The following is a 24,272-nucleotide window of genomic DNA, read 5'->3' as shown; positions in this document are numbered from 1 at the left end:
AGAAGTGTCGGCACTGAAGAAATAGGCCCATGGCCTGTTGCCGATTCTTGAACTTTTCGTGACATGATTCACAAGCGATCCGGCCTTTGGAACCCGATCTTTCCATAACTGACGATTGATTGAGAATGAATTCTTCACTTTTTCCCTTCAGATATCATACATTTGATCAATTTTGCATTTTCATCACTTTTTTCACAGCCTTTACTGCATGATTTCAACATTAAAAATTTCAGAGATGAAATCTTTAATTGCATTTCTAACCCTTTTCGCGATCAAAAATTAATGAACATATAATGTCGTGTATTCTAACTGTCGTGATTGACAGGACTTCTCGGCCCTAAGCCACTAGGTACGAATAACATTGGTGGCGGTAAATGTATCCGAAATGAAAGTTAATTTCATGCAGATCGGCTCGGAATTGACGAATTTGTGTGCTTTTCTACCTAGCAAATCGCGTTAGTTTTTATATTTCAATCAAAAATGAATCAAAACGAAAAGAAGATAATTCGACAGTTGCTGGATAATTCGACACCAGCCAGTTGCTGGTATCGAAGCAACCACATAGATGAGTTTTTTAACATCATGCCAATCTGGTCATTATTGACGAATCTATGAGCTGTGCACCTGCAAATAAAGGAGAGCGCAGCCGTGGGTAACAAAATTGACTCGTAAACAGGCCCTGGGCCTAACGCCAATCATCAGCATGCAATATCTACACATAGCCTCAGACCAATGAGCTGTGGGTAACTCCGGCTAACAGTAAATCCGCTTTACACAACACAGCCACTGCTTCACAGCGCCGGAGCCCAACTGGCCGGAGCGCAACAGGCCCTACCGCAACAGGCGGCGCAGGTTAGGTCAGGTTAGGTTATGTTAGGAGTAGCTGTTGCGGTAGGGCCTGCTGCGCTCCGGCCAGTTGTGCTCCGGCCTGTGACTGAACTGAGCTGTTGTGGTGGGCGCTTTGTGTCAAAAGCCGTGAACATGCCCGGCTGCGTTGCGCTCGGGAAGGTATATGAATCGCACTGTGGACTTGGGCTAATGGGCTATGCTGACCTCTAGCTATCCACCCCAAATAAAGTGCGTTTTTCCCATTTCAGTTCGCTGTCGAGTGCGCGAATGAATTGAGAAATACTGATTCGGTGATTTTTCCAAATTAAATAAAAAATAGGTAAAAAAACATAATTTTTACCAGGCATTCCATTAATTTTTTGTATTGAAAGTGAGCTTTCCAGAGACCCGAGTATGGAAAAATACAATTTTTCGCTAATTACCGACAATCTGCACCATTTTATTTTAGGAAATTTTGTAGAGCGGACCGGTCAGCTTTATTCATTTCGTCAATTGGTCCGGGTCCTGTTTTAGTAAGAACCCTCGGCGTGGTACGGTATTTGCTGTGCTGTAGATCAGATGGACAGGCAGTCCAAAGTCTAGCATGCCCGGGCACTCTGAAAAGGATAATGATATGCTGACTTATTGCCTCTGAGACTCAAAATTTATCATTGTTACCTATAAGTTGTAGGTGAGTAAAATAATTGAATAGGGGCACTTGCCAAAGGACCGTTGAAGCCACTATGCAGAGGGTGGATGCAGCGTCACCAATATATGGATTTTTAAGCCCAAAGCGTCACCGGCCATTTTAAAGATGCATCGCCGGGTAATTTTTAATGAAAAGCCATTTACGCTGAGTAATGACGAACTATTTACAAGCCACGAACTTATTTACAAGGTTGCATGCACGTGTTACCCCAAATAACTAATTTTACTCTCATTAGTCAGTCATAGTGACAAAGCAGAGAGTTTTTTAGACTCTCCCTCAAGTTCATTTTTCGAGTCCTATAAGTAGACCAGTAAAGTATCATGGATACCAGCTTCATCATACATAAGAAATTGGTTTAAATCTTGAGTAAATGCGGAAATTAAAAATGAACTGATTCTAAAAAATCTCTGGTTTGCCACTATGTTTACTCTAAAAACAGTCCGATTGTACAGCAAGTGTCAACTGAACATGTAATAAAGCAGTCTGACCGCTCTAATGTGACCAAAATTACGCAATCGAAAAATCGTTGTTTACATTTTTTGCGGGAACTCATTGCAACTGATTTCCGGACAAGCTTCGCTGCATCGTAATCCATCCAACGTACCGGAAACCTTACTTTTTTTGCTGAAGACTGAGAAATATATTAAATGCAAGAATTTCAATCTAAATGTGTCGGCAAGATCTTCTGAAGGCGAAAATTTTGCCGATAATGCATCGCCGTAGGTCTTTAAATCTTCGTTCACTCTCTGCACAGTGGTCTCTGCACAGTGGCGTTAAAGGACGATTAGCTACTGAACGAAGGCCAGCATTGCCAAACTTCACATTTAGTTCAAACTTCAAATTCCTTTTCATAGGAAGGAACGCTAGAGAGCATAATAGCTTATGAAGTCAAGAGGCAACTTGGCAAGTGTGCTCAAAGCCATAGCGCCGGCCACTGTCGTCTGTCACTGCCAGTCTTAATCTTGCTAAAGGAAAGACAAGCCTGTCCATGGCTTAGCGGCCTTACCCAGGCCCAGGGCTGAAAGTCATTTTTTAATGGCTCTATTTTATCGTGGCTATATTTTATTGTGGTTCTAATATCATATTATTTTAGTAGGTATGAAATCTCACAGCTCAAATGTCATACATTTTTGTTTGAATGAAAAAAAAATGGCAATTTGCACTTTGCGGCCTGGCAGACAGGCCAGACCAAGCTGTAAAGTAGGGCCTTTCTGCTTGTGATATTGGTGTCTTTTCAAGCTCTCTATCAGCTACCTTGACCTTAAATCGGCGTCCATGGCCGCCACTGTGCAGAGAGCCAGAAAGTGAATGTTACTGGATGAATATTGCAAGATCTTCAGCGACACCTCCAGGGTTGGCGATTTTTTTGATTTTTTTAAAAAAATCAAAAAAAATCAAAAATCAATGATTTTTTTGATTTTTTCATGATTTTTTTGATTTATTTGATTTTTTTGATTTTTTCAACTTTTTTGTCTTTTTGAAGTGTTATTTTTTATGTTGCAATTAGCCTACTAACAATAGCAGTATATAGATCATAATGGATGGCTAAAAAGGGCACTTATTGCCTTCAATAATGGCCAACAGGCCAAGGTGGTGTTTACCACTTAGGGATTTTTGGGTAAACAATTATTGGTACTATGTCTATTCATTAGCTTTGTAAAGTTTATACGGAGCAAGGTAATAAGCTAAATATTGTCCACCCTGTATAATAAGCTAGCTAACACATTTAAATTGTATATTGTAATCAATATATAACAAATAGTCAAATAGTTAAAGACTACTTATAGCCTTATAAGAATTAGCTAAGCTGCTAGCTACCTACAATGTATTGCACACTTGATGCCTCTGTACCAAAAACATTCAATTTATTTGAACCTAATACACACTAAAGGCAACAAGTTTATATACCAATTTGTCATTTATAGTACATTTATACTAAACCATGAATAACAATACCTCAATATAAATTAAAGACTGCCACTCAATATATTTAATTATATGAAAAAATCAAAAAAATCAAAAAAATCGAAAAAATCAAAAAAATCATGATTTTTTTTATAAAAAAATCAAGTGATTTAATCACATGATTTAATCATTTTGATTTAATCATTGCCAACCCTGGACACCTCAGTAGCAAAATTTACACCTCCGGAAGATCTTGCCAACACATTTAGATTGAAATTCTTGCATTTAATATATTTATCAGTCTTTGGCCAATTATTAAAAAAAAGTAAGGTTTCTGGTATGTTAGATGGATCAGCCCACACTCAGGATGATGTATGTTTTTGGTGAATTTGCCCGCACATTTTCACTTTTTTTAAGCTATTGCTGTCGCTGTGCACAGTTGGCGCAATGTAATGAAAATTGATTATCTTCGCGCATGTGTTCGTGCAATCCCGGCCATCTTTATTTTAGAAGAAATTTTCTCCAAAGTCATATGGCAACACTGAACACCGTCTGTTTACATTTCGTATGTATAATAGCCGCAGTTTACGATTACCGTACGTTCCGTATCCGACAAGGCGGACAACCGGAAGAGTCAGAAGTAACCCGGACATGTCTTACATTTTATTATTGTCAGTTCGACTCGCGTAGTCAATATACTCGTGTATATTGTCGACTAAAATAGTAGAACTATTTTAGCTTTCTAAAGTACGGTGCACAGCGCATTTTTTTACCAACGTAGTATGGCGCACCGCGCAGGTCGTTAAAATGACAAAATAAATTCCCACGCACCTGGCACATCTTCCTGACCATGGGGATCAGCATGCAGTAAAGCTTGTCCGGAAATCAGTTACGATGAGTTGCCGCAAAAAAATGTAAACATAAAGTTTACGATTACATAGTTGCGGTCACATTAGAGCGGTCAGACTGCATTATCACATATTCAGTTGACACTTGCTGTACAATTGGATGGTTTTTAGGGTAAAATTAGTTATTTGGGGTAACATGTGCATGCAACCTTGTAAATAAGTTCATGGCTTGTAAATAGTTTTTCATTACTCAGTGTAAATGTTTTTTCATTAAAAATTACCTGGCGAAGCATCTTAAAATTACCCAGCGATGCTTAGGGCCTAAAAATTCATATATTGGCGATGCTGCATCCACCCTCTGCAGTCTGCACCCTGGCATGGCTGATCATAAACTTTAGCTCGGGCATCCTGTGATTCCTGTCACCTCACACTTGATCATAATGTTCATACATCTGGTCATGATGCAATTAGATATCAATTTTAAATTACTTTGGGAATGTCAAACTTGAATTAGAGGAGCGGCTCACAGCTTTGCAGACAACCAGATGGGACAGCAGACAACCAGACAACCTCCATTGCTGACAGTCAATATAACACTGCCTGAGAGGCTGTGGCAGTGCGGCTGCCAGCGGCACATTGTACATTGAAGATTGCTCTCTGCAGAATAGTCTTATAGTGCAAACACAGTCTTCACTTACTGTTGTAACGCAAAATGTTTCTAATCTTCAAGATCATTTATAAATTAATAAAAGCAACCTTCTTCTTTTAACAGACACTGATATGCACAGAAAAACTTTGGCTAATAATAATTTGACCTCAGTTACACGTATTTCTTCATAAATTTTATGCCTTTTGCTTTTAATTTGTTAATGTTATGTTGACAGGTAAAATGGCAAGCTGTATTGCACTTCACGATTGTTTATACAAGTTTTAAACTGAAATACTCAGTAAAATTAAAAAATACTTGAAGAAAAACTGATTTCTATTATTAAAATGTATCAGAAATTATTTAAATATAACCTATTGCATGTTTCAAATTATAAAAATAGAGAAAGCCAATGTCTAATGACAACTTCAATGGTAGAAGATTATTGACACTACTTAAAGTAAATAAGAGGATGCAACTCAATGATCAAGTTTTCTTAAAAAAAATTAAAAACGATTTTTCATGTGAAAATCACATTGTTTTATTAAATTTTTAAATAATCTCATTAGATTTTTCATATACTGATAGTAATTAATTAAGGCCAACTTCTCAATACTTACTAAGATGTCAATAAATAGCTTTGTTTCAAATTGGCTTCTCATCTGTAAGGGGGCTAAAAATTAGCTTTCAACGCGCTGAATGAAATCAAACAAAAAATAATGACAATGCACAAAAAATTATAATGTCAATACATAATTTGGTTGTTAATTATCTCCTTGTCGTTGTAATTTGACAAACTCATGCATGCGCAGATGGTAATAATATATGTTTAAAAATCACTTTTTAAAGACATCACTTCTAAAGAATCCAGTGTCTCCAATGTTAAAGATGTACAATGAATTTCTCATTTTATTTTTGAATACAAAAAAAATTAATTTTAAATTTTTTTAATGTATAAATTTTTTTCAAAATTATTTATTCTGTCAATTGATTCATGCATTGTATTGCCTCTGACTTCACACAAGTGTGCAAAATTTCAGATAATTGGACAGGTAAAAGTGTGTCAAATATCATTTATAAGATTTGTAGCTGACAAAATTATTTTTTCAATTTTTTAATATTGAAGAAAACATTTTTTTATCTTAAAATCATTTATTTTGTCATTTGATTCTTGCATTGTCACCAAATTTACGCAAGTGTGCAAAATTTCATATCGATAGGATAAGTAAAAGTGTGTTAAATTTGATTATAAGATTTGTAGCAGACAGACAAACAAACAAGAAGTGAAGTTAAAGAGAAGTGTTGTAAAAAGTAGCTTTAATTTGGTAAATAATATCGAAGGGGGAAGAAAATTATCCTTAATTTTATTAGGTCAAGATCAGTTTCGCTTTAACAAAAGTATACATGGAACATTTTTGGTGGAAATTTGTCTGTCGATTTAGTCTATTAAAATTTACCAGAATTTCCTCTTCCTTGGCTTCTGAAGTTCTTTAAACAAACCTTAAGTCAAGGATATTATCGTTGTGATAAAATTATTAAATGAGAGAATTATGAACAAATAAAAATTAGGAAGGAAAAAACACCTTGAATTGTTTTATGAGTTTTTAATTTAAATAGCAATGAGTTGTTGGGCTTAGGTTATAATTTTGTTCTCTATATATTTTCACCCTATCGTTGTATGTGCCATGACTATTTACATTGATTGACACATTATTTTGTTGCAGATTGGCAGCCAATAATTGATATACATAGGAGATAAAATGTATGTTTTGAAAGCAAAAATATTAATATAAATTTAAGGCTTGCTACTGAATTTAAGGCTTCCAACCCTTTTAATGCGTGCAAAATTCATTTAAGTGTTGTCTACCTTATCGTCCTTTGTTTATAGTCCGTTACATCTATAGTCCGCAAACAGTTTTGAAGTGTGTTGACTGCTAAATGCTGTTCTTACTCCAATCTCAAGTTCCTCCTTAAGCGGATTACTGATAACTGAGTAAACTAGACTTCATTTGCTGAGCATAGTAACTTAGTAAGTAATATTTATTTGTGAATCGTGATCATTCCTGATTCCATGTATAAGTTGTAATTGATTTATTTTCTTGATCAAACTGATTGGAGATTTGTAGTCACTAGTCAACTAGTCATTCAGACTCATTTTACTGCAACTGTGTAGTGACTAGTTATACTTTTGTCCAGTCAGCCTTTTTACTGACACCTAACTTTTTTAAACAGTAACCAACTATTTCCCAAGTTACCACTTACAGTTACAAGAATACCACCACCAGTGCCAGTGACTATTTTTTAAAAACCTAGATTATACTTAAAAAAACCTAGAATTTAATGGGAAAAAACCTAGATTTCTCCTAACGTGTAATTCACAGTATTAAATCCTTCTTGTTCACATATGAATGCGCAGTATGAATATATAGGGATAAAAATAAATTACAATTTAACATATTACAATTAACATTCTTCCTCATCCCCCTCATAAACGACAGCTTTATCAAGCATCAGCATGTCTTGCATCCAGTAATCTACTTTCATATCTCCTGTAAATGGCTCCGTCGCGCAAGTCTTGTAGCAGTTCTCCTTTTCTTGATAATAATTATTGACTGATTTCTGCTTTCAGTGCACCAATCTGAAAAAGTAGATTAAGATCAGTTTGTTAATGAAAAACCTAGAAACCTAGTGGGAAGCATAAAAACCTAGATCAAGGTTTTTTTTTCTTTGGAGCGTCACAGTGTGCCTGCTGGAGTGCTGGGGTTGAATGCCCAAGGATTTCCTCAAAAACCACCATACATCTGGTGCGCCCAATGTGTTGTGCAATGTGCATATGATCATGATGTGCATACGTCTGGAGCACCCAATATGCATACGTCTGGAGCACCCAATGTACATACGTCTGGCGTGCCCAATGTGCATACGTCTGGCGTGCCCAATGCCATCTATTGCGTTCTAATGCAATCTATTGCATTCTAACGCAATCTATTGCATTCTAACGCAATCTATTGCATTCTAACGCAATCTATTGCATTCTAACGCAATCTATTGCATTTCTATTGCATTCTAACGCTATCTATTTCATTCTAACGCGATCTATTGCATTCTAACGTGATATATTGCATTCTAACGTGATCTATTGCATTCTAACACTATCTATTGCATTCTAACGTGATATATTGCATTCTAACGTGATCTGTTGCATTCTAACTCGATCTATTGCATTCTAAGGCGTTCTATTGCATTCTAACGTGATCTGTTGCATTCTAACGCGATCTATTGCATTCTAAGGCGTTCAATTGCATTCTAATGCAACCTATTCTTTTCTAAAACAATGTAATGTAACCTAAGGCAAATGTAACCTAATGCTATCTAATGCTTTTCAATGCAATTTAATGTAACCTAATGCAATGTAATTCAATCTAATGTAACCTAATGCAATGTAATGCAATCTAATGTAACCTAGTGCAAAACAATGTAACCTAATTTAATGCAAAGTAATGCACTCCAATGTAACCTAATGAAATCTAATGTAGTACCCTAATTAAATTTAATGCATTCTAGTGCATTTTTATGCATTGTAATGAAATCTAGTGCAGTCAAATAAAAACTTTATTCATTTTAATACCATAAAATGGGCTAACTTTGACCACCTTTTTTCTTCAAAATGATGCCATTTTTTACTAGATAAGTTAAACTTGAATTGAAACCTGCAAAATACAGGTCTATACTCTAGCTTTACTCACCATAAATTGCTGGCTCCTGCCTGTCATAGTTTTGATGTAACTTCAAAAAAAGTGATGGGCTTTGTTACCCCAGCTCCTGGGGTTTCTTTGACCGGGTGGTAAAATCAATTTTATTTTTTGGTAAAATAACTCCAAATAACTCCAGGTTGTGGTGCATTGTAGTAGAACTCTTCTAGTTACATATGCAAAAGACAAATTTTAAGAAAGTCTCATAGTTTGCAGATGGGGGGCGCCGCCCCCCGATGGGCAAAATGTGACCACCTAATGGCAGCCATGATGGGGTAACATTGACCGGTTTGGAAATTAAGTAAAAATTATGATATATATGACTCTGTAGAGTCTGAAACATAAAGAAAAAAACATTAATAGGTGTATCAAACATAAAATATGTTATATAGGTACCTATGGTAATTTTAACTTAATTTCCAAGCCAGTCAATGTTACCCCATCATGGCTGCCATTAGGTGGTCAAAGTTCCCCCATTGGGGGGGCCGCGCCCCCCATTTGCAAACTATGACACTTTCCTAAAATTTGTCTTTTGCATATGTAACTAGAAGAGTTTTACTACAATGCATCAAAACCTGGAGTTATTTTACGAAAAAATAAAAAAATTGGTGGGGGTACTCCGACAGGCTTTAAATAATAGCTCTTTTTCGTGGGTCACATTATTAATTTTTTAACCTATTAGATATGCAAACTTTTTAAATCTTTCTATTGTGTTACGTAGCCTCATTATTAGGCCTTTGATGGCCATTGACAAAATTTTTCTATGTCAAATCGTTTTTGAATTTTGGGGGTTTTTTGTTAAAAAAACAAAAAGTGGTCAAAGTTACCCCGCCGGTCAAAGTAACCCCATTTTACGGTACATACTAATTCAGTCTATTCAATTTTACTAATTAGGTTGGCTTGGGTTGGGCTGGAATGATTTGATTTGGGTTTAATTGAATTAGGTTGAATTAAATTGTGAGATTGAATTAAGTTGGGTGTGGTTGAATTTGGTTGGGTTGAATTGAGTTGGGTGTGGTTGAATTGGGTTGAATCAAGTTGGAATAAGTTGAATTGGTTTTTGTTGAATTGAGTTAGGTGGGGTTGAATTGGGTTGGCTTGGTTTGGGTTGGGTTTGGTTGTATTGAGTTTTGGGATCTGGGTTTGTACCTGGTATGTGGTAAAGCAGGTAGTTCTGGCGGCTAGACTAGGTGATGATGTAGACTGTTTATTTAAAATGATTTATTACAAGCTGCTTTGTTATCCGTTGTCAGTGCCATGAGGCTCTCTCAACATAAGCACCCAAATATACTACACACTTAGAATCATCGGAAGTAGGCGCTACATCAAGTAGTTTAGGTAGTTCTGAGCATGTACCGTATGCTTGTGTGCCCATATTTTGCTCACAATCATCCAAAATGCGCATTACAGCTTGTAGTTCCAGTGGCTCTGAGCGTGAATGATTTGGTGTACAAATATACAATGGCTGAATATCTAGGGTGCTATTTACTTTGACAATACGATTTATGGTCCATTACGGTCCTGTTCATTGGTCAATTTACCAACTTATACCAGCATCATGCATGTCACTGTCAGTTCCAAGATGTTTGGATACCCTTCTCTTATAGCATGAAGGGCTGTACAGGGCTGGGTTGTCCCTCCAGAAACTGTCACACCTGTTCTTGAAGCTGTTTACAGAGGAGGCTATGACAACCAAATCTGGCAGACTATTCCATGAGTTGATTACTAGCTGTGAAAAGAAGTTTCTATGGATGCTGAGTTGACATCTGTCCTTAGTGAGAGAGAGAGAGAGATGAAGAGAGAGTATCCCTTAAGTATCATCTTAAGAGAGTGGCCTCTAGTATCCCTGTTGCTGGATAACTGGAACTTGGGATTTAATACCCTGTACAGTCCATGCACGTACTTGTACGTATTAATAAGGTGACCTTGCAGGCACCTATGCTCAAGGCAGGAGAGATGCAATGCTTCAAGCTTCTTGGCTTATAGCAAGTTTGATCAAAGAGAGGAGCTTGGTGCCCTGTCTCTGAAGGTCTATAATGTCATTAGGTACATAGTCTTGTGAAACGGCTGCCAGGCAGAATGTTCTATTCAACTATGGGCCTCACAAGGCTGTTGTAAAGCTGAACAAACAAATCTTTGCTGAGGAAGTTGAAGCTATGCCGTATCACCCCCACCACCTGGTTTGCCTTTGTCCTCACTCTTGCCACATGCTCCCTGAAATTCTAGCTGCTGTCAATGAAGACCCCCAGACCCCTTTCAACTTTGCTCTCCTGAAGCTGTACAGTGTATGACTTCCTATCCTTTGTTCCCTTCATACCATCAACTGGGGCTACTTGGGACTGGCGGGGTAACTCGGGACAGTCCTCCAACACGGCATAAAACTGTTTTAGGAGCAAAACTAATTGGAATATTGCAAAACTAAATATAGTGGTGTAAACGTCAACATTTTTCCTATCTATGTAGTATAAAGGAAGTCCAAAAAAACCTACATTTACTAGCTTTGAAAAATTCTTGGAAAAAAATGGTGGAAAACACTATTTTGAAAAGTTACTTCTGCTAAGGTCTGTAGTAAAAAATATTTGCCGTATTAAAAAATTGTACTTACATAAAAGTTGCACCCAGGTGTTGGCTTGAAAACTTTATTTGCAGAATTTACATACCTCAATCAAAAAAAGAGGGCAGCCATTTCCGCACGGCGGGGCTACTCAGGACACCCCCCCCAGGGCTATTCGGGACACCCCCAAAAACGCATTAACAGTAGAACCTCAGTAAGCAAAGGCTCCAGTTAAGAAAAAAAAATTGAATAAAAACAAAGAATATTGATTACATTTACCTTGCTTGGCTAAAAAATTTCACTTATCAAAAAATTAGTGCATCATTGGTCATCACAAAATTGTGCATAGAATGTCATGTATAGAATTGTGCACCAGGCATCATAGAATTAAAAGTAATTGACCCAAACTATGATTTATTTCTGCTAAACATATGATGGTTGTCACTAAGACATTCCTTTCTGTTTCAGGTATGTTTTTCAGGATATTTTTTTTATTGTAAATTCACTTAATCCAATAAAAATGGTGTGAAATTATGAGCGGTCCTGTAAGCTTACAGATACAGAAAAAATGCTATAAGGCTGCTGATATGAAGCTTGCAGTGGACAAGGTTGTTGTAAATGCTCAATGGCATGCTCATGGATACGGTAACATTGCATTAATAATGCGGTTATTGCATCAATAATGCGGTAATCAATGTACAGCAATCCCTTGATTAACGCGGTTAATAAATCCCTGAGTTTTACCATGTTAAGCAAAACCGCGCTAATCAAATGCAAGAATATATGGGAATAATTATAATGAATCCTCAAAAATAGCAAAGTTACATAATAATTTTTTTCCACTAAAATTCATCATATTTTTTTCTAAATAATATGGGAAATAAATAAAAGAAATGCGAATGAATTAACATTTATTTTTTACTGAAAAACGAATCCAATTTCAATTGCACAGTACGACGTAGAATCAATTTTGCCTCTCTCTTGATACTCGGACAATTTTTCCAAAATTGTGCGTATTGTTGACTCAGGAAACCCTAGGTCTTCACTGATCTTCGTTTTCGTTTCACCATTATCAAAACGCTTAATTATTTCAAGCTTAGTCTCCAAAGTGATATTTTTACGTTTAAGCGTTCCCTTTTTGTCCATAATTATGACGGTAATTTATCAAGGAAAATTGTGTAGTTTGATAAAAGTGAGCAGTAGATATGGCAGCGATCTTAACCAGTTGAAGGCTAACGAGTAACTAGAGCACCGGCATGGTGCACTTACCGGCAAACGTTGCCGAACTTGACCATTCGAGTTATGAACGAGACAAGGTGCGGTTAAACCAACTCTGTAGTCAGCACGAGTGCCTACGGAACGGGACCTTTTTTTAAGAATTATTGGCTGAAATTCATAAAGTAACATTTGGCAAATTTTTCCAAAAGTTGTAACAAAGGTAACAACATAAGATCTAATAAGCAAAAAGTAACACATTTGTTACGAACGTAACACCTCTGGCTAGAGGTGGGAAAATGATGCGTTGTGAAAAAAAGTCACGCTAATCAAAACTGGCACCGCGTAGATTAACGGTAGGTCGCAAATTTTTTTTCCGCGTTAATCAAAACCGCGGTACCGTAAAATGGGGTAACTTAGACCACTTTTTTTTAAATAAATGATGCCATTTTTTTACTAGCCAAATTAAACTTGAATTGAAACATGNTGTTACCCCAGCTCTTGGGGTAACTTAGACCGGGTGGTAAAATCAATTATATTTTTTGGTAAAATAACTCCAAATAACTCCAGGTTTTGGTGCATTGTAGTAGAACTCTCCTAGTCACATATGCAAATGAAAAACTTGAAGAAAGTGTCATAGTTTGCAAATGGGGGGCACCGCCCCATAATGAGGGAAATGTGACTACCTAATGGCAGCCCTGATGGGGTAATATTGACTGGCTTGCAAATTAAGTTAAAATTACCATATATAAGACTCTGTAGAGTCTGAAACATAAAGAAAAAACATAAATAGGCTGTCAAACATAAAATATGTTATATATGGTAATTTTATATTAACTTCCAAGCCGGTCTATGTTACCCCGTCAGGGCTGACATAAGGTGGTCTAAGTTACCCCATTTGGGAGCGGCGCCCCCATTTGCAAACTATGACACTATCCTAAAATTTGTCATTTGCATATGTAACTAGAAGAGTTCTACTACGATGAATCAAAACCTGGAGTTATTTAACCAAAAAATAAAAAAATTGGAGGGGGTACTCTGACAGGGTTTAAATAATAGCTTTTTTTCATGGGTCACATTTTTAATTTTTCAACCTATTAGATATGCAAACTTTTCAAATCTTTCTATTGTGTTATGTAGCCTCAGTATTAGGCCTTTAATGCCCATTGACAAAATTTTTCTATGTCAAATAGTTTTTGAGTTGTAGGGGTTTTTGTTAAAAAAACAAAAAGTGGTCTAAGTTACCCCGCCGGTCTAAGTTACCCCATTTTACAGTATTCAAAACCGTGCTAATCAAGGGATTGCTGTATATGATAATATTATATCAATAAAGGAAAAATGAGTGAAAATCACAGAAAATGTCATTTATTCTACCTCTACATCATCTACAATGAAAGAGGACTTCAGAGTACTGTTAGTAATGGATGAGTACACTCTGCACGCTTCAAATATTTTAAAATGAAGTTTTATTCCTAGTGTCCCGAGTAGCCCCGTTCGACGAGGCTACTCGGGACACTCTTTTTTTTGCTTCTGGCACCTTATGAATAACATATGGAATTTTTTTGAAGATGCCATTTCATAGCCCTCGCAAAGAGCTATAAAATGAGCCTAAACTTGTTTATGAAATGTTTCATGGTAAGAAGTTATTAACAAAAAACGCTCATAACCGTCCCGAGTAGCCCCGGTTGACGGTAGTGTATTTTGCCTCTGATTTCTTACTTCCTAGTTTCAGAATGTGACATTTCTCTGGATGGAACTTGAGTAAACTAATCATCTGACCACTCCAGCATTTTCTTAAGAGCATTCTGCAGTATTTGAATGGCTTTCCTAAATCACTTTGACAGTTACTCATTTTATGTGGCTTGTAATCACTTGTAATTTCTAGAATGATCTTTGAAAAATCATCTGAAGTGAAAGAATGATAAATTATTCATTTTAATTTGTATGCAATCAATGTCTTAGCAACCTTAAACTCACCACCTGTTGCCCACATCACTTACACAAGCTCTCCTGAAGCAGCTCCTGTGAGCTATAAATTATCAGTGTTTTTTCTCCTCAAATTTGGTGCCTTAAATTACTTAAAGGTGGTGCAAAAGTGGAACAGTTTTCCGAAATATGCTTTCTTTATCATTTTTAGTGCATTTTCTCATTTATGGAAAAAAGGTGCTCATGTGCTTGCCATGTCCGTCCGTCTGTCTGTCCGTCCATCAGTGACTTCACGTTTTTCTTGCCAAGAAAATGCCCTTTCTGTCAATCACTGCATTGAGTACTGAGTTATATTTTTTATATGTAACATGCATTATTAACACATTTTCACATGTCTCTGCGTAGTCAGATTTGGATGGCAACAGAAATCTTATTTACTTGTTCCAGAATGGAAAACTAAGGTTGCTGTCATTAGATGTTTAGGCTAAAACTCAACTATAGTTTTTGTCTTATTTTTTGGACTTTCAAACATGTGACAATCAATGCCAAAAGTTTTACAATAATTTATATCAGCTTCTGCTTTAATGACAATCCAAGCAACTGTTTTGATTAATTTATTGCTGTAAAGAAATTGTTTAATGTTAGTATGAAGAAATCTTCTGGACACATTTTTACTTTGAAGAAATTCTGGATAAAATTTTATATATTTTAGGAACTAGCCACATATTTAGAGCCCTATATTAGAATATAAGTATTGAAAAGATGAAAGGATAGAAGGAAGGGAGAAATTTTGCTTGACATTGTAGCAACACAGTCATTGATAAGGTTTCCTCAAAAATTTTTAAGCTTTTTTGTTACTCAACTTTGATTATTTAAGACATTTTATGATATTAATGTGTTAGCTACAAAAAAATAAATTCCCCTTGGACTGAAATTTTGTTTCATTTCATTTATACTATGAAGAAAAACCTGTCAAGTTTCTTGGACACTACCATAGAAGTTGCCATTTGTAGATTTGAAGAAATATTCTCATCATGCAGCTTGTAGCCAACCTGTTAGAACTGACTTGTTCTCCTCGAACTGACTTGTTCTGAAAATTCTCCTTTTCTTCACAACTATGGTATGCAACCATTTTCTCCTTATTATTCAGGGTAGGTTGAGAACAACCTTCAAATTTAACATTGCTTGAGGTTTCTCATTCAAACTATTTGGTTAGAAAGAGTGTTAAAATTGCTATTGTTTCAAGTTATAAGTTGCTCATTCATTTCTAATGGTACTCTTTTTTTTATTTCAGAAATACCAACCTAGTTTGTCCATCATGGCGCCAGACATCAAAGCTGCATTAAAAGAAGCTAAGACTGGAATAAAGGAAAACAACTATGAACAAGTTTTGAAATACTGTAAGATTGTTTTAAAGCATGACAGGAACAACTATCAAGCCCTGGTAATGTTTGCCCGAGCATGTCAAGAGCAAGGCAAGTATGAAGACTCCAAGAAAGCGTTGCTGTTAGCAAGCTCAGTTGAGCCTGACACTCCTGTTGCATGGCAGGGACTAGCTGCTCTGTTTGATTCTCAGCCACAGCTCAGCACTCCTTCAGAATCTATCAAGGTTTATGGAAAGCTTGTTGCAGTTTTTGATTCTGGCCAAAAGCATATGGCATTCCTCCGTAAGCTAGCAACAGCCTATGAAAATGCTGGAGAAGCATTAAATGCTGCTGATACTCTCCTGAAACTTCTCCCACTTGCAAAAGATGAGGATAAAAATGATGGGAAAGAAATAGCCCAATGTGTTGTAAATGTATTGTCACCAATCCAAAATACACTAAGTCCAGATTGGCTGCAAAATTTGTTAGGAATGGTCAAAGCACTGTTGAGTGACTCGGTGCTGGGTAGCAATGAAAGAAACTATCAGCTTTACCTGTCTCTCTGCCACAAGCTCGAAGACAGAGTTGAGCTGCTAGCTGCTGCTAGAATAATGTACTCTCTTTTTAAAACAGCTTATCCATTAGAGTGGATTGCTAGAGTTTTTGTGGAAGACCATTTACCATGGAAAAGTCATTCCTCTGATTCTATACTGTTGTGGTCTGATTGTGATGCCTCAATAACAAAACTATTTGACATGTACCCTGCCACCTTGTGGGGCAATCTTGCTCTTGGTTTACAGTACCAGGAATCAGAGGATTTGAAAAACTCTCTAGTGTGTTATAAAAGAGCCTGCGAGCGCAGCAAGGGTCACTTTAGTAACTCAGATGGTCAGCCAATCATATGGTGGCGTTTGTATCTGGAGGCCTTGGAGAAAGCTAAAGACTGGCCTGGTGTTGAGTCAACTGCTACTTGCATCATATCCATACTTTCTGAGAAAAAATCTAAGTGGCCAGGTTCTTTTGAAGACAAAGATACTGTCATCCAAAAATTGAGCTTTCTCAAAGCTCAAGCACTTATGAAAATGGGGCATGAAAAGCATTTTACTATTGCTTTGTCTATCTTGAGAAAGCTTGATTTAAATGTGAGTGAACTTATCATCGAATGCCTGTCGCATACTGACCTTGTTGCTGCCAGAGAAGAGCTCAGCAAGATGCAATCTTCCACTTGCGGCGTCGTCTACGAAGTTCTTCATGCGAAGTTGCTCTATCTAGAGGGTGATTTGGCAGGTGCTGAAAAATTTCTTACACACGCTCTAGAAAAGGACCCTTTAAATGTCGATGTTCTTATTTTGCTTGGTAGGATCTATCAGCAAAATAAAAACGATTCTGCTTCCTTGAAATGTTTACTGCAAGCTGCAAAATTAGACCCGTCCAGGGAAAAGGCATTCCTCTATTTAGGGCATCACTACCGCCGCGTGGGAGATAAGATCAAGGCTTGCAAATGTTATCACAAAGCATACATGCTTGCCCCTGTAGCAGAGGAAGAAGGAGCTGCTCTCTCTGACATCTACAGGGAACTCGGAGAATTTGACAAAAACTTTGCTCTACTTACTTCTGTCACAAGTGAAGGCTCCAGTGGCGGGGCTTGGGCATGGTTACGTATGGGTCTTCATCATCTCTCTGTGTACGATTCACAAAAGGCAATCTCTGCATTGCAACGCTGCCTACAACTTCAGCATAACCATCGACAGGCCCTTGAGAGCTTGGGAGATGCATACTTGGCACGAGGCTCGTATGTAGCTGCTCAGAAAGTTTATGAAAAAATATCTACTCTGGATCCTAAGGCCATATACCCTCGATGTCAGATTGCTAAGATTCATCTCTGTATCGGAGAGCCTACCATTGCTGTTTCTAGGTATGAAGAATTATTGGCTATGTGTCATGATACCAATTTGCTGTCGGTGATTTTCTTAGGCCTTGCTCAAGCCCATATTGCCCTCGCATCGCAGCATGCATCTACTAAGCACCTTGACAATACTTTGTCTCACTGCCTCCTGGCTATTAAGAATTTAGATGAAGCCAGGGAACTGCAGCCTCTTGCCATCAGTATTTGGAAGTCGTTAGGCGACGCCTGCTCGTTACTCCATAGGCTACCGCGTTACTTGTGCATAAAAAGCATACAGATCCCGGCCCGACTTGTGAAACCTGATTATCAGGTTGGTGAGATGTCGGAAGTTTCTCTCTTGAACGTTCTTCAGCTCGGTAGCAAATGCTATGGAGTTGCTGCAAAACTAAGTCCCTCCGATTCCTCCTTATGGCATGATTTAGGTCTTAGTTATTACTTCACTGCCAAATATGTTGACATGATGGAGGATAGTCCTAAGTTTTCTTCATTGATGCAACGGGCCCAAAACTGCATAAGAAAGAGCTTAACTTTGTCTCCTCGTGATAGCCAAGTGTGGGATACTTTAGGAGTTATTTCCATCCATCCTTCAGTGAAGAATCACTCTTTGGCTCAACATTCCTTTATTAGAAGCATTCAGCTACAGCCCTGTGCTAGTAATTGGACACATTTAGGTGCCTTCTATTTGGTGTGCGGTGAAGTTCAGCTTGCTCATCAAGCGTTCTGCCAAGCCCAAGCTCTGGACCCTCGCTTCGTTACGTGCTGGACCGGCCAAGCTTTGGTGGCAGAGAGCGTCCAGCATTACGACGCAGCGGATCTGTTCCGTCACTGCTGCACTCTTGGCGCGCATCCTGAGAGCGGCCTCGGCCACGCTCATCACGTCACCATAGCGCTCAATGAGGGCAAGACTATTGCGTCTTCTGTTCTCTCTCTTGCCGTCGACGCCATGTTGTTTTATTCTAGAGAGTTCGATGATGATCCTGTTGGCCTCAATCTTGCTGCTTTGTGCCTTGAAAAGTTTGGCATGGAGAACACGGCCTCGGAGCTCTATGACGTAGCTTTGAACAATTGTAACCAGCTTCAGCAGGGCTCTAAGCCTGACTCCAATTTGAGTGACACGATTCGTAGCAACTATGGCCGTGTACTTACATCTCTTGGTCGAGTTAAGGATGCTGTTCGACATTTTTCTTCTATTACCGAACCAGATTTTCAATCTGAATGTAACTCAGCTTTAGCTTGCTTGAAAGGCGAGGATTACGAGACGGGCTACTCTAAATACCAGTCAGCACTACACTGGCTTGCGCAGAATCATCATCACAAAGCAAACGTGTTGGTCGCATTAGCGTGCCTGCAGTATAAGTTCGGCAAAGTTCAAGAAGCCAAGACCCTTCTGTTCGAAAGCTGCCGCGAGGGTGGAGGCTGCGTTGCAGGCATCTTGGCCCTGGGCGCCCTGGGACTCCTAGAAGGCGATGCGACGCTTATTAATGCCGCACTCAACGAACTAGTCCCACACCGACACTCTGAAGAAGCGTCCCACCATATTGCTTTCTTAACGGCTGCCCAAGAAATACTAAGAGGGCAAACAAATGTTGCCAAGTGCATTCTAAGTCGCGCAGTTTTGTGTAGGCCTCAGTGTCAGCACATTTGGCGTTTCCTGTCTTGGCACTTGGCCACAAGCGCCTCAAAAACAACTCCAAAGACCTCGCAGGAAATCAAGAGTGCCGAGAAACGAAGCAAGTCCATCGTGCGCTCTGCCTCTGCTGCTTGTGTACTGTCGCAGAGCCGGTCTACTGCAGCTACCAGGTCTCATTTTGTGCCTACTGAGGACGGTACCACGCGTGTGTTGGGATTCTTACTCGCTGCTGACAATATAAATGCGTTGAAAGAAGCACAACGAAATTTGCTCATGCACCCCAGCCAGCCCGAGGCCTGGGCCACGCTCGTGTCGGCGGCCAAAGTTGCCCAAGTCTCACCCCGAACCATACGCGGCATGGTACGAGTGTGGGCACCCAAATGCGCTCCTGCGGTGCGGGCGTGGCTGCATCAAGCAGCTCCGTCTACTCCGGCTTAAGTAGTCTAGAATTTCCTTTCGAAATTTTTCCATTTAGAAGTTACTTCAATATTTTCCAAACGCTTCTGGGCTTCATAGTTTTTATGCCGAGCGACTAATGCAATCTTTATTCGTAGAGTATTAAATTGATCAAAAAATTAATAACTCAAGATATTATTGCACCGTTGTTTACTAGCATCGCATAACTGAGTCATTGGCACTGTAAATTATATTGAGGGCACCTTTCTTGTTATGTTTGTACTTTTCAATTTTCATTATTTGTAATCAAGTATAATCATTACCCTGACTTATAAACTAACATGTTCATTTTTTTCAGTAATCAGTAATGTATCTAAGCTCTATTTTACCCAAGACAGTTTGTGCACGCTATAAACTAAAAAAAAAAAATGTTACGTGTTCAGTGAAAGGAAGTGAAAAGTTGAGATAACCAACGTTTGCCTTGAATAATGTAAGTGATTTTGTTTTCGATTCTATTATTAAATTTATTTTCTCTCACTCGCTAATCTGTATTCATTGTCATAAGGCACCGAATGTAGTTGAATAAAATCCATGAAAATTCATTCGAGTATTTATTTGTATTTCTTTACTACGAGTTAACGATGATGTCGACATTTTCCCAAGGTCTTACTGTCTTCGCGCAATATTCCAGTAGTCGTTTAAACAACGTAGGCATTTTCTGTGTGGAGCATTCTTTCAATTATTGATATTGTAGCCTTTAACGCTCTGTCACTTGTGGGTTGTGGCCTGTCGAACGAACAAAATTGTTCATTTTTACGATACTCAATCAAGAACGTAGTATAGTATGGCGGTTTCAGCGTTTATTAGGCCGTAAGCCTGTCGCCTATTCTTAAAAATGCAGAACATCCACAGCTTGTTGCGGGGTTGAACTCGCAACTCACTGCTTCATATTTTCTTTTAACCGCCCGGCCTCCTTGCCGATTCTGACCAGAAACTGGCGCACAGAGCTGGGATCGAGCTCGCACCTCTCTGCTCCAATCTTGGTACTCTGAACTTTAACCACTGGACCACATTGCCCTTACACCTCACTTGCACGTATACCTCTCTTTCCAATTAAAACGCTAAACTAGGAATTGAAATATCACCTATGTAACGATAAATATTACATGTGTAACATATCGTTGAATGCTACGTATTGTTATATGTTACACTTACATGCAAGACATCTATGAAACATATAAGATATGTTACATTTTGTGCACGCATCCTAATTTCAGCAGAAATTAAGTTAAATTTCCGAGTTCAGCAACGTTAAGTTGGCTATTTTGACAAAGACTCATTTTACTCCTTCCTAATGATTATAGATTCCGAGGGTTTTGAACTTCCGTTAAATGTTATGAATGCTGGGTGAAGAGTAGATCCGTACAGCTGGGGAATTCTTCAAGTCTGAGAACGCTGGTTGGATAGCTAGAGGTCAGCATAGCGCAAGTCCACAGTGCGATTCATACACCTTTCCGAGCGTATAACGCAGCCGGGCATCTTCACGGCTTTCGACAGTCGACACAAAGCGCACACCACAACAGCGCCGCTCAGTCACAGGCCGCAGCGCAACAGGCTACTCCTAACGTAACCTAACATAACCTGCGCCTCTGTTGCGGTAGGGCCAGTTATGCTCCGGCGCTGTGATGCAGTGGCTGTGTTGTGCAAAGCGGATTTACTGTTAGCCGAAGTTACCCACAGCTCATTGATCTGAGGCTATGTGTAGATATTGCATGCTGATGGTTGGGCCCAGGGCCTGTTTACGAGTCAATTTTGTTACCCACGGCTGCGCTCCCAGAACGCTGAGGTGGCGAACGACTGATATACGGAAGGTTGTGGCATGGCGAATTCCGCAAAATTGACGTATTGTCACGCTCAATCCAAGCAAATATTTTCAAAGTTTTAGAAAATAAACGTTTACAATGTGTACAATGATAAAACCTATCACTAATTTTGTATTCATTATAATATCAGGATCATTTTTTATTACCATTATTATAAATTCCACTTGGTTTCTTCGTTTCATGGCGGTCGTCTAACGAGCAGAAAATTTGTCAATTATTTTATCATTTTTACCTACGACATCGTTCATTTTAGTCAGATTTTGAGCACTGAGCACACAAAAATTTACCTCCAAAGAACCCCTTCCGGATTGAAAAGCAGTTTACATGGCAGGGTGGCTCAATGGTAGAGTTTGGATTACGAAAATGTAAGAAGAGAAGTGCGGGTTCGATCCCAGCACGGAGACCTTATAATCTGCCAGGAGGCCGGGCGGTTAAGCCCAGCAAAATCTGAGCAAGGAGTTGCGTGTTCGAGACCAGCTACCAGCTGTTGATATTCTGCTACGATAAGAATCGACGACAGGTCTAAAGGTGCTTGTACACTGGGATGGTGCAAACGGCTAGTAGATCTGGCAAGTGTCGGTCGCTTGGTGACTATCCGGCAAGTAAGCCTGTACACACGAGAAGAGTATAAGGTGCCGCTATCTTCTCGTTCGCGCCAGCCAGTGAGTCGTTAGAAGCCGTCGAATGAGGTCTGCGAAGATGGATAGTGGGATCACCTTCAACAACTCGAGTCTGTACGTCGTTTTTATACTCTTTATTCTAGCCATTAAAAAATGCAACATCAGGAACCACTAAACCCTGACTAATATGGTCTTCTTTCCGTTTCAAAATACTCGTTTCTCTCCTCATCTTGTTAGAGTATCCATCATGGCAAATATTCCACTTTAATTTATATTTTTGGAATATTTCAAAGAATAATTGAATATCTTCTGAAATCCACTTTGTTGGGTTCTTCTTAGAACCATTATCGTTCAAACAAGCCATGATACACTTGATCAAAGATGCTTCACATGAGCGGCACAGACTTAAGGGGACCGGCTACCCTCCGAAAAAACTTCTACAGTTATTATCCGATTATCATGAAACTTCACATACATACGTAAAAGGTAAAAAGAAAAAGATTTTGTCCCTATGTATTTTTCGAAAAAATTGATAAAAACCGTGAAATTCATAGAAAACGGCTAAAAAGGGGTACTTCAGAAAATCTATCTCCTCCCACAAATATCATCCTACAACATCGAGACACGTATCATTCGATTCGTAAAGACCATATCTATCGACTCTTACATCACTTTTTTCATTTTCCACCTAGTTTTTTTATGACGTTTTTTCCCATTTTTTACATTTTTCACCCCTCCCTTCATTCTTCCCCATATAAAAAACGAACCAGACAAAAATTAAAAAAAGTGATGTTAGAGTCGATAGGTATGGTCTTTACGAATCGAATGGTATATGTCTCATTGCTGTAGCTTGGAAACTGTAGGAGGAGATAGGTTTTCCGTGACAGTAAGTTGAACTTTTCAAATTTTTCAGGACGGCGCGACAAAGTCCCGTGCGCCTCGAAATAGGCACTCAATGTAGCATGGATACCAAACTACAGGCTTCTGTAGCTTAATCCACACAAGGATGCTAGCAGCAACTTGTAGCGCACCTCTACGTACAATGTTAGGAGGGTAACTGAGCTCAGATGCCAGATACACCAAGATATGTAGTCTTGCCGCTGTAATTTTCTTAGGTCTATTTAGTTAAGGAACTCCACCCCCCGCCCCCAATTAAAGCCCGGCCGCCTGCGTCATTATTGCCGTACATGGATCGCAGTAGTATCGTTGGAAAGCTCAGAATGTCAGCTTTAAGATGAGACTAATCAGTGGTACCATTGGAAAGAGCAGAATTCCAGCTTTCAGATGAGCACAAAAACCGAAAAACGCCATAATTGAAAATTTTAGGGTAGCCGGTCCCCTTAACCATGGCTGAATCTGTGACTTATCCAGCGAAGAAATCTACACATCGTTGTCCCTTTCGGCCGCGTCTCGCGGTCTCGGACACATGTCTCTGAAGCGGCTGAACCCCTCCCTATACACGAGGCTAGTAGCTGGACAGTTCAAGCGGCAGATGAACCAGCGGCTAGTACTATCACTGTGTACAGGCACCTTAAGGGTCCAGTACACACTGACAGCTATACATTACTATATTACCAATCTCGAAATCGAGCGCCCTCACTGAACTCTTTCACTGTGTCAGTTCATCTCTTACACGCTGCTATAATAGCGTTGATTTTCTACACACTTTTATGAACACTCAAATAACGCAGCGAACACGCTGTACTCTTCGTACACTCAATGCCGCATAAACATAAATAAATGCCTACATTGACACTATTACGAAAACTTGAGGTCACGGACAGACGGACGGACAGACAGACGGACATGGCGAGCACAATAGTGCATTTTTTTAGAAATGAGAAAATGCGCTAAAAATACTCACTGACTAGTGTTCGTACAGAAAACAAGTCATACCAATAAAAAGAAATTCTGTTTGATATTCTCTACGAAGCCGACATAGTCCCACTTATTTAAAGAAGAACGCAGTCGCAGGTGTTGCAACTGTTTTGTACGTGGTCACTCAAAATAAGTCAAAAGTCGTTGAGCTCTCAAATTCATTTGACGAATGATCTAAAAAGATTGTGCGCAGTCCTGAAATTCTGCTTATC

General features: G+C 38.8%; 1 protein-coding gene across 1 annotated transcript; it reads left to right on the top strand.

The window, feature by feature from the left end:
- Nucleotides 1-1,379: 1,379 nt before the first annotated feature.
- On the top strand, nucleotides 1,380-20,279 carry LOC108667795 (tetratricopeptide repeat protein 37-like). The gene is made up of 2 exons (XM_018154865.2): nucleotides 1,380-1,519; nucleotides 15,678-20,279. Exon 2 carries the CDS (start codon nucleotides 15,702-15,704, stop codon nucleotides 19,719-19,721), a length of 4,020 nt encoding a protein of 1,339 aa, XP_018010354.1. The 5' UTR covers nucleotides 1,380-1,519; nucleotides 15,678-15,701; the 3' UTR covers nucleotides 19,722-20,279.
- Nucleotides 20,280-24,272: the final 3,993 nt, after the last annotated feature.

This window comes from Hyalella azteca, unplaced genomic scaffold (assembly GCF_000764305.2).
Source record: "Hyalella azteca isolate HAZT.00-mixed unplaced genomic scaffold, Hazt_2.0.2 contig7959, whole genome shotgun sequence".
In the NCBI taxonomy this organism is placed as follows: domain Eukaryota; kingdom Metazoa; phylum Arthropoda; class Malacostraca; order Amphipoda; family Hyalellidae; genus Hyalella; species Hyalella azteca.
The sequence above is the reverse complement of the archived record's forward strand: the minus strand, read 5'-3'. Positions and strand labels throughout refer to the sequence as shown.

Excerpts from the sequence above, each read along its gene's own strand:
- LOC108667795 (XM_018154865.2), top strand. The coding sequence starts at position 15,702 with ATGGCGCCAGACATCAAAGCTGCATTAAAAGAAGCTAAGACTGGAATA.